The 11,586-nt window shown below is 45.3% G+C and overlaps 1 protein-coding gene across 1 annotated transcript; it reads right to left on the minus strand.

Annotated features, from left to right (window-relative positions):
* Positions 1-7,259: 7,259 nt before the first annotated feature.
* Positions 7,260-7,676, minus strand: LOC150023090 (uncharacterized). The gene has a single exon (XM_090297707.1). The coding sequence runs from the start codon at positions 7,674-7,676 to the stop codon at positions 7,260-7,262; it is 417 nt and encodes a 138-aa protein (XP_090153833.1).
* Between the last annotated feature and the right edge of the window lie 3,910 nt (positions 7,677-11,586).

Raw genomic sequence — 11,586 nt, forward strand, 5'->3', positions numbered from 1 at the left:
CAAAACACATGACATGAGATAAATCCAAGTTTGTGAGCATCATCTTCAAACAAGAAGGCCATGTAACATATGGAGACAACAATAAAGAAAGAATTCTTGGAAGAGGCCCTATAGGAGACAAGAGTATCTTGCTAATTCATGATGTCTTATATGTGGAGGGGCTAAAACACAACTTGCTTAGCATTAGCCAATTGTGTGACAAACGCTATCAAGTCATCTTCAAGACAAACTCTTGTGAAATCTGCCTTCCCAACTCAAAAGAGGTAATGTTGATTGGTAAGAGAATCAACAATGTCTATCTTTTAGATATTTCTTCTCCTTGTTTTATTGGTTGTCTTCTTTCTAAGCATGATGAATCTTGGTTATGGCATAGATGAATTGCTCACATTCACATGAATCCCTTAAACAAAATCTCAAAAGATCTTGTGATTGGGTTGCCCAAGCTTAAGTTTGAGAAGGACCACATATGTGAAGCATGTCAAAAGGGGAAACAAGTTAAAAATTCCTCCAAACATAAAAATGTTGTTTCATCTTCAAGACCCCTTGAGTTGCTCCACATGGATTTGTTTGGCCCTTTAAGAACCATGAGTCTTGGTGGCAACTATTATGCTCTTGTTATTGTGGATGATTTTTCTAGGTACACTTGGACACTCTTCGTGTAATCAAACAGTGATGCTTTCTCGGCTTTCAAGAAGCTTGCAAGAGCCTTACAAAACACAAGAAACTGCAGTATTGGATCAATAAGAAGTGATCATGGAGGGGAATTCCAAAATGAGAAATTCAGTAAATTTTGTGAGAAAATTGGGATCTTGCACAATTTTTCTGCCCCAAGAACCCCTCAACAGAATGGGGTAGTAAAAAGAAAGAACAGATCTCTTGAGGAGTTAGGAAGAACCATGCTATGTGAATCCTCCCTACCCAAGTACTTTTGGGCTGATGCTGTTAGCACCTCTTGCTATGTGATGAATGGAGTGCTAATAAGGCCAATTTTGAAGAAAACACCCTATGAACTTTTCAATGGAAGGAAGCCAAACATTAGTCACCTAAGAGTGTTTGGATGTAGCTGTTTTGTTCTGAATAATGGGAAAGAAAATATGGGAAAGTTTGATGAAAAAGCAGACAAAGGCATTTTCATTGGATATCCATCAAACAGTCATGCTTATAAAGTCTACAACAAGAGGCTCATGATTTTAAAAGAATCTGTTCATGTGGTATTTGATGAAGTTGATCACAAACTCTTAAATCCCTCACAGATCAGTACTAAAGAGGATGAACAGAACATCATTATGCAGAAACTGGATTGTTGTCCAGAAAAACAACTGATTGATTCATCGAAACAATCGGTTGAAATTCTGCAGCAGGATGAGTTGCCTAAAGAATGGAGAATACCAAGGGATCTGTCAGCGGAGAACATTGTTCCTGCCGGTTGACCGAAAAGATCTTCGTGCGTAGCTGCGACTCGCGTAACAAGGACACCTTCGTCTTGGTTCCAGATCTTCACCCTACACCGCCGTGAGCACTTGAAACAGAGAAAAGCAAAGGGCGCACTCGCAGCCATTTGCACTCCGACGATCAAGTCAGTAAGCAAGAAACACCAAACAACTTCATATCGGAGCACCGTAACTGAATGCTCTGAAGGTGTGTAACTGAATCGTAACTAACTTCTCTCCCTCTCTCCAATCACTCGTGCATACAGTGGGTAAGCGAGCAAATGATTAGAGTGTGTGTAAATTGTGTAAAAACGTACCTCACTAAGCTTTCAGAGAAGCTTATATACCTTGGGTTTCAGTGCTTACTGCCACGTGGCCATTCTGACTTAACCGCAATTCCACGTGGAAGGCCTTACAGCTGTGTAACCCAACGTAAGGAAATCCCAACGTGTAAGTCTTCCTTCGAAGTGCATCTGGTGCAAGGGGTGACTACCTGGGTGCCAACTCATGCGCCCCAGGTTCTAGTCACTCGCCCTGGGAGTGTATTTGCCTTCCTCTCGCGCCACACACGTGGATTACCCCTAGGGCGTGGCCCTCTCCCGGGTCGTATCTGTTCCAGGGACTCTCCAGAGGTGGCGTGGGCACTTCACGAGTCAGGTTACTCCCTACTAATACTGGGGATATGGCTTTGAAGCCACCTTTCTCTTTCCCTTATTACTGTTCTGAGGTACTGGGGCCCGAGGCCTCCTCGCCCGTACCGTAGCCTCTTAACGTGTCGTTCCCTCCATGGTCTTCCTTACCCGTGGGTATCGGAGAATGGCAGCGTCGACGCCTGAATCTGGCGGCGCCCACACCTGGCGACGCCCACACATGGCAACGCCCAAAGCGGTCAACTCTGACTTTCCTCCTTGGATACCCCATTGGTGGGTCCCGCCATATGTTTGACTTTGACTTTGACTTTGACCTTGGTCAACGCCCGGGGACGGGTCGGTACACAAGCCCCCCAGTCTTGAGCTGACAACTGTTTTCAGCGAAAAGACTTAGCCTCGCCCTACCGTCCACGTGGCATTCTGATGACGTGTCATTCTCTAAGCTGGTGACGTGAGTCTCTCTGCTCTGATGATGTGACACTTTAAGTCACGCTTTAATCTCTTGACACGTGGCCCAATCGCACAGCCATCACTTAACGCCTCTCGCGCTCCTCAAATGTACGTTACATCTTTCAAAAACACGCGCTCCCCGTTACTGTTTCATCACTTTTCGCATTCCTCAACACTGTTCATCTTCTCGAAGCTTTCTCTGCATTCTCTGATGGAAGAGGCCTCAACACCCAAAAGAGCGTCTAGGACCAACCTTTCATAGAGGGCACCCACAAGAAGCGTCTAGGCCACACAAGAAGCGTCTAAGAGAGATGACATCCAAGAAGGTTGACGTCCAAGAAGGCCCAACAAATTGTAGCTTAGTCTTAATTGTGGTGTAAATAGCATAACCTTGGGAACCTTTGTTAATTTCTGAAAATTAGGATTAAGGAGGAGTTAACCTAGATTAGCTACGGTTTCTAGAAGCTCTCCACTAATCTAGGACGTCCATGTGCAAGTTAGGAGGCCATGTGCACCCATGTGCCATGTGCTCCATGTGCCTCCATGTGCTACTCTTTTGCATTTCATTTGGTTTGCATTTGCTCATCATTTAGGTCATCATTTCAGGTCCTCCTTAGCCTATAAATGGAGGAGCCAACCTCATGTATTTCAAGATTGAATAGAGTATTGTTATGCTGCCAAATTTGAGCCATACACTACTCCTTGCCTAGCATCTAGGTTTTAATCTTCACTTCATCACCTTCAAAGGGGATGGCCGAACCTCCCCAATTCCCCACTCTCATGCACCTTCAAGGCACCCATACTTCTTTAGGAAGGCCTTGCTCATCTCCTCCACAAGCTTCCGCAAGTTTCATCACCCAAAACTCAAAGAGGAGCTCAAAGGAATGCCATCATTCTCTCTTCACACTTCAAGCCTTCATCAACCCAATCATTTAAAGGTATGATTTTTCTCCTTCGATGGCTCTTTCTCTTGACTTTCTGTATTAATATTACTGCCTGGGTCTGTTTATCTTCTTTGCATTCGCACTTTCCTTCCTCATTTCTCTGTTTCCCCTCTTCTCAATCTCTCGCGTGGGTAGGGTTTTTCCTAGGGTTTCTTCCCCTTTTTCACCTTAACCTTCATTTGCTAAACCCTTTCTCTTCAGCTTTCCTCAATGGCGCGTACTAAAACGACTGCCAATCCTCCACCTCCAAGGGTCAACTACAGAGCCCTATATCCCTGGGCCCCTGTTGAGTTACTCGATGAGTGCTCAAGCCTAACCTTCCTTCAAGATTGGAAGGACCATGTAGGCGACCCAAGCGTCTACCAGCACTGCGCCTTCGCCAGGAGGCACAACGTGGACATATCTGTGCTCCCCTGCACCCCAGGTGAACCTGTCTGTGGGGAAGAGAGGTCCAACAATGGGGTACCCTTCTTTTTCTTCTATCAAACAGTATTCAAGCGCATTGGAATGCGCTTACCTTTTTCTGGGTTCGAGAGGGAGCTTCTCACTGAGATAAATGTCGCCCCTGCCCAGCTTCACCCCAACAGCTGAGCGTTTGTCAAGGCCTTCGGTATCCTCTGCGGGTACTTTGGCCAGCCGCCCTTAGTGGACATCTTCCTTCACTTCTTCGAGGTGAAGAAGCAAGGGAAAAGCTTATGGGTGAGCTTCAGCGGCATCGCCGAGAGGATCCTCTTGTCTCTATTCCAACAATCTTACAAAGGATGGAGGGGAAAATTCTTCAGGGTGTGCTGCACTGAGCACGACCACTCCGCGCTTGACGGCTTTCCCCTGTACTGGGTGCCAGAAGTAAAACTGACCAAGCCTAAGACCTTAGATGAGCTGCCCTCGACTGATCGAGAGGTTTGTCAAATTCTAGCCAGCATGGGGGTCCTCGATACCTCTATTCTGATAGCTCGTGAATACGACGCTGAAACCCTCACCCGATACATAAGTATGAGAATCATTCCCTATTCAACTGTTTGCTTTCTGTCTCTGCCTGTTTTTCACTCTTGCTTGAACACGAATTATCTGTTTTCCTCATGCAACAACTTAGCTTGTGCCTAACTCTTACCATGTTTGTCTTCTTCGTGCAGATTCTAAGATCGATAAAACCAAGAGATGGAAGCTCGCCCAAGCCTTGAAATCCAAAGGCGAAGCTACATCCAAAGGAGTTGGGGACTCCACACTTCCAACCTCCGATGCTCCCACCTCCCCGACCTCTTGCCCCCAAAAACCCACCTCAAACAACACCTCCACAAACACTTCCCTCTCCAACTCACACCCTAAACTCTCCCCCTCCCATAGCGGCAGTGCCCCTTGCCTTGGCCGAAACTGCTGCAACACCAGCCCCCCTAGACAAAGGCAAAGGGGTGTGGTGTTGCCTTCAGACGATGAAGAGGACTCTGCTGAAGGGCAAGTCTTCAAAAGGAGGAGAACCGCCAAAGTCGTCACCTCCTCCTCAAACCACTGTGCTGATTCGCTAAGGGAGCACCCTCCAAGCGCCACCTCACCTCCACAACAATTGGCCTTGGAGGGCGGGGTTGAATCTGAACCTGCTCAAACTACATCTGCACCAGAGCTTCCTCCACCAATCCAAGAGATGCTGCGGGGTTACTTTCACAAGGTCTCCCCAGGGAGCCAATCTGAAGGGGCTAAGAAAGTGGGCATGAACTTCTATCTTGGTGCCTTCATGGCCTGTGCCAACACTTGGTGCGATCAGGCTAGGGCCAAGGCTAGTGAGGTCTCTGCCCTTCAAGCTCTGGAGAAGGAGTGCGCTTCTCTGAAGGAGGAAAAGGAAGCCTTGGTGCGTCGCTGGGCCCGCCAAGAGGAGGCCTACAAAGACTCCTTGAGCCTGGCTTAGAAGGCCAAAGAGGAGGCTAGCAAAAGGCTACACGAAGCAGGGCAGGCCCATGCCGAACTTCTGGGGCAGGTCGTGCCTCTTCGTGTACAAATTGTGGACCTCAAAGACGCGGTGGAGACTTCTATGGCACAACAGAAGAAACTTGAAGACCACTGCGTCGATCGATTGTAGAAGCTGGCCAAAACTGAGGCAGCACTTGAGGCCAATACCGATACTTGCGACTTGCTAGCTGCTGAAAACACAACGTTGCGGGCGGAGATGGTCAAGGCTTTGGAGGCTAAAGATCAAGAGTTGGTCAAAGCTTTAGCGGCCAAAGACCAAGAGCTGTCCTCTCAAGCTGAGCAATTTAAAAAGGCAGAGCAAGAGTTGGTCCAAGACGCCGCGAGTGCATTCGTCGATGGGTTTACTGAGGCCTTTGCCCAAGTGGCTTAGCGAACCCCGAGATCAACGTCTCTGAGTGCAGCCCCTTCAACGATATAGTAAGATCGTGCCTTTGGAGGCTCCTGAGGATTAGCCTCCTTTTACAACTTAGCAAAACACTTGTAATACTGTACATGTGTACATAATTGTCTTCTTTTTTAGCTTCTCATTCTTATACCTTTGCAACTGCTGTGAACATCTTCTTCCACATATTTTGAATATAATTGATCTTTGGCTTTATACTCTTGTACATTTTTTTCTGCTTTGGTTTATGCTTTCTTTTTGCTCTACGAATCCCTTATGCTTCTTTGACTTGTGACAACTTCAACTTGATTTTTACTTACTCTCCTTAGGCCCTGAGGCACTCACTGCCAGAGGTGTTACTGGCCTCGTCATCGTTTAAGGATGAAGGAGAGCTCATCTCTTCTATGTCCTCGACATCGCTCGAGGGCGAGGGAGGACTTAACTCTTATGTGGCATCAACATCGCTCAAGGGCGAGGGAGGACTTATCTTGGCCGAAGCCTACTTACCTGCACTGGGTGTCCACGCTCGAGGAGAGACCCGCTGAACGCACGGTCATTTCGTCCTCAACATGTCTAAACACTCGGGACAAAGTCGCACTTTGGTGCCCACGCCCGAGGAGAGGCATGCTATAGCAGTACCATATCGTCCTCGGGGTGTCTAAACACCAAGGCAACTAGCCCTTATCTCTGCGCACTTGGTGTCCACGCCCGAGGAGAGGCCTGCCGGAAGGCAGCGCCGTTTCGTCCCCGGAGTGTCTAAAAACCCCAAGGCTATCAGTGTTCTTGGTGCCTACGCCCGAGGAGAGGCATGCTAAAGCAGTGCCGTATCGTCCCCGGTGTGTCTAAACACCAAGATGTCCAGGGACTTTGATGATTACGCCTAAGGAGAAGGTTTCCCAAAGGATGGCGCTTCTCCTATATGGCGTGTATCTACACCAGAGTCACTTGGCTCTCCACTGCTCCAAACTTCCTTACTGCCTGATGCCCACGCTTGAAGGAAACGCCCCTCACCACTTCGTTGCGAGGTGTCGAGGCATCAGACACCGGGGCTAGCCTTTCTCACCTGGGAGGGGGCATCCCGAAGAAATCCGTTAACCCCTGCCGAGGGACTAAACGCCCGGATTTTCTAATTTTGCTATACGTACCTTCTGAACCTGACGCCCACGCCCGAGGAGTGCGCTCCCGCCACTCCCTTTGGGGTGGCGACACGTCAAAGCTGGTTTGCGCCCTCGATGTCCACGCCCACACCTAGGCGACGCCTACACCTGGCGACGCCCAAAGCGGCGACCTTTCCCTCTTGCGTTTCCTTACATTACTTGAAAAATGCAAAGTAAGATGAGACAATGTTCTTGAACTTCTTTTTTAGTTGGGTGACCTCATTAAAAAACCCCGAAAGGGAAAAAGAGTGTCCCCTTAAAAACTGTGTATTACATAATGTTCTTTAACTAAAGTAAAACTTTAAATTGGCTGTGTTCCAGGTGCGTGGAATGGGGCCTCCTTCCAGAGTCTCAAGCCTGTACGAACCGTTCCCCTTAGCCTCGGTTACTTTAAAGGGCCCGGTCCACTTGGGAGATAACTTGTTCTCCAACTCATATGGGTGGGCCTTGCACATGACCAGGTCAGCTACTTGGAATAGCCGCGGCTTCACCTTAGAACTGTACTGATGCTCCACCCTTCTCTTCACAGCTTCAGCCTTTATTCTCGCCTCTTCTCTGGCCTCGTCCAACAGGTCTAAGTTCACCCTACTTTCGTCGTTGGACTCTTCTGCCACAAAGCTTTGGAAACGGGGCGAGCTCTCATGAATCTCGACTGGGATCATGGTGTCCGACCCGTACACTAGGCTGAACGGTGTCTCCATGGTGGAAGATTGAGGCGTGGTGTGGTAGTCCCACACGATCCTTGGTACATCTTCTGCCCACGCCCCTTTAGCTTTCTCAAGTCTTCGCTTCAACCCCCTTAACAAAATTCTGTTTGCGGACTCCACCTGTCCATTCGTCTGGGGTGTTCGACAGATGCGAACACCTGCTTGATGCCTACTTTTGAACACAACTTACCCATTTGCAGGCTGGCAAACTGGGTGCCATTATCTGAAATAAGACGCCTCGGCACACCGAAGCGGCACACAATATTCTTCCACACGAAGTGTTGTTCCTTATGTGCAGTGATCTGCGCCACTGGTTCTGCCTCTATCCATTTCGTGAAGTACTCGATGGCGACTATTAAATACTTCATCTGCCTTATCGCTAGAGGGAAAGGCCCCAGAATGTCGATTCCCCATGTGTGGAGGCGCCTTGTGCCAGTCAGCGTGCATCTGACACTGCTTGCATCGCTGGGCATGCCTCACGCAATCCTCCTTTACCGACGGCCAGTAAAACCCCGCAGGATCACCTTGGATGCCAATGATCTCCCCCCTACATGGCTCCCGCAGATCCCTTCGTGGAGTTCTGACATTATCCTCGTGCACTTGTTGCCACTCACCCATGTCAGAATCGGGTGCGTGAACCCGTGCCTGAATAGCACTCCATCGATGAGAGTGTATGATGGAAACCAAGTAGAGGATGCTCTAGGCCATGAAGCCCAAGCCCAACAAGGGGCCCAAGCCCATCAAGGGGTCCAAACCCAACAAGGGGCCCAAGCCCAACGAATTACTAGGAGCATGGCAAGAGCTTTGGGATAAGAGTATAATAAAATGGCTCTTCTTATTTCTTTTGTAGAATAGGGGTGTGAATGTAATAAAAAGGTGTAAGTAGTAAGGGAGTCTAGGGGGGAGTGTAGATAGGAGCCTAGGGGGTGCCAAACCGAATTTCATTGCATTTGTGTGCCATTTAGCTTGCATTTTGAACACCTCTAGGCTATAAATAAAGGTGCTTAGCTTGTACAATTCAGATTGGAATTTTATAGTAGAGAGACTATACTCAATTTGGGAGAGAATTTGTGAGTTTTGAGTCTTCCTCTTCTTTGCCTTATCTTGTGAGCTATGGTGAGCTTCAAGTGGTGGCACTCCATCACTTATCTTGGTTCAAGGTTCCAAGTGGCGTGAATGGCTTCTTCCAATCCACAAAATCCAGCAAGCATCTTCATATAAGTGTCTTCTTTCCTTTCTTCAATTTTCCATTCGGTAGTTTCATTTCCTAATGTGTTTCCTTCATTTTCTACCGTTTACATTCTGTTTTCCAGCTTTGTTCTTTGTTTCTTTTTCGGTTCAGTAGCTAGTTTCTTAATTCTGTCCAGTTTTAATTCTTGTTCTTCTTTCCTTTTGTTTTGATTCAATTTGACAATACATGGACTTGAATATGAGTCTTGGTTGGTGCTTAGTTTTGGTGAGTTCTTGAATTTAGAACATTGATCCAATTCTAAAGTAAAGTGCCTTTCAAATCCAGCTCAAGTTGTTCCTAAGAATGTCAAGAATCATGTGTTCTTGTAGTTACATTCACATCATGTGGTATCTAGAGTCTAGGCTTGTTTTTGCTTAATTTTGAGTTGTATAGCACTTTACTTTCAAGAGCTCTTTATTTTCTTGCAATTTCAGTTTCTGTTTTAGGATTTATTTTGAGTTTTCTTGCTGTTTTCTTTTGTTACACTATGTGTTTGTGAAAAGGACTCTAGCACTCATTGTTCATATGAGTATGGCTGCTCTTTTGGAATGGCATTCTCCTTCCTAGAGCTGACCTTAAGCTTCCTTTCACTTGTGGTTATATCTTGTTATATGTCTTTTAATTTTGTAATCATGTCAAGTTTTGTCTTAGTCATGTTATTCCATAATTGTCATTACTTCTAGTAGTACTTTTATTGCTTTAATTGTTTCTTGCTTTGGTTTACTTTCTGTTTTTTGAGTTTATTGCTTGATCCTTTGTGCATTTTCATTTTTAGATTTGAGTTCATGATTGTATTTTCATTCTATACAAGTTCCTTTACACAATTTCCATTATGTCTTTGCTAGTTCATCATACTGTTTTTCATTCCTAAATAGGCTCCTCTGTTTTCTTACAAACGTGCTACTGTTTTCAATTTACTGCAATTAATTGGCTCATAGGAAATTTGTGAAAATTTGGATTTACATACTTCAAAGTGTTACAAAAGCATAGAAAAAAGAATCACTCAAAAATTCCAAGTACACAAAAAATGATAAATAAAATACGAAAAGTGTACAATACTGCCGAAAAGAATACGGTAATTGGGCAGCAATTTTGAAAAAATTATTTCTCTCAATTGGCTTACTGTTTTTACCTCATTCCAGCGCCATTTTTTAGTTAAGACATTGAAGTTTCTGTGGTTAATTTTTCACATTCCAGTTCGCTTTCCATCGGTACAGTTAAATCTGTAAACATAGCACAATTTGCTTTAAAAAAAAAATAAAAAATTTCCAGTAGCTGTTTTCTGTTTTCTTTAATCTACTCTAGCACTTTTCTTTAGGACTCTTTTTGTGTGCCTTCTTTATTCATTGAGTTCCTTATTTTTCTTGATTGTCTTTCATTCATATTCTTTCTAGTTTGTCATACATTACTCTCTGTTTTTGGTTTAGCTTTTATTGTTTACACCTTTTTCTTGCTTGTCTTTTTGTTCTTCTTAAAAGTTGTGTGGAGACTTGTTCTTAAGTAAGTTGGTTTGCTGTAACATATTTCACTTGAAGCTACTCCATTTCACAAGCAAGGCTTGGTTGAGGACAGAATATTTTCTTGGAGTGGTTTGAGTGCTTTCTTGGGCATTTTTCCAGCAACCTATATCTCACTGTTTTTAATTGTTTAACAAGTTTCTTTCACTGTTTTGTTTTCTGTTTTTGTGTATTTTCTGCTCATGGCTCATTTCTCTAGTGGAGAGTCCTCCAAACCGTGCTCACCACAAAAGGCAGCCCTTTATGAGGACTTAAAGAATGTCAAGCAATCCAATGCTCACTATCTTGAGGTGATAAGGAAGATGGAAGCACGGCTCCAAAGTTTGGAGTTAAACCGAGAGGAAATGCATCAAAACCGTGAGCAAAGAACTCCTCCGCCTAGTCGGCATTCTTCAAGGCACTCCCATGGTTATTATGAAGATAATCCAAGGCCAAGACATCATCACCATGAAGAGAGGCGCCAACATGTGGCTGGCCCTTGTTCTCCAAATGTAAAACTTCCTAGTTTTAGTGGTGATAGTGATCCCAATGTATACTTAGGATGGGAGGCTAAGGTGGACCAAATTTTTGATGTAAATGGGGTTAGGGATGAGCATAGGGTTAAGTTAGCTTCTTTAGAATTTTTGGACTATGCCATGCAATGGTGGCATCAATACCTCATGGACATTGACTTACACAAGAGGCCGCCCGTGGTCTCTTGGAACGATTTGAAAGCATGTTTACGCGCTAGATTCGTACCCCCACACTTTAGGAAAGACCTTATGTTGAAACTCCAACGGTTTCATCAAGGCGCGCTAAGTGTGGATGATTACTTTAAACAACTAGACACGCTTTTAATTCGAGTTAATATGGATGAGAGTGAGGAGGCTAAGATAGCTAGGTTTGTGAGTGGACTTCGAAGGGATATTCAAGACGTGGTAGAGTTACAAGAATATTCTTCTTTGGAAAATGTGGTGCACCTTGCTAGCAAAATTGAAAATCAACTTGCAAGGAAAAATGCTTTCAAAAATTCTTCTAAAGATAACTACTACCACTCTTCTTGGAAAAATAAAAACTCTTTTTCAAACATCCCTTCTAAGGACTCTACTTTCAAACCTAGAGAGTCTAAGCCTTCCACTTCCAATGCTAGGCCTAAATCACCACAAAAATCGTCTAG

This window comes from Phaseolus vulgaris, chromosome 11 (genome assembly GCF_051622355.1).
Source record: "Phaseolus vulgaris cultivar YP4 chromosome 11, ASM5162235v1, whole genome shotgun sequence".
NCBI classification, from domain to species: domain Eukaryota; kingdom Viridiplantae; phylum Streptophyta; class Magnoliopsida; order Fabales; family Fabaceae; genus Phaseolus; species Phaseolus vulgaris.

What these genes read in the sequence shown, in the direction of transcription:
- LOC150023090 (XM_090297707.1), bottom strand. Translation starts at nt 7,676, where the DNA reads ATGGAGACACCGTTCAGCCTAGTGTACGGGTCGGACACCATGATCCCA.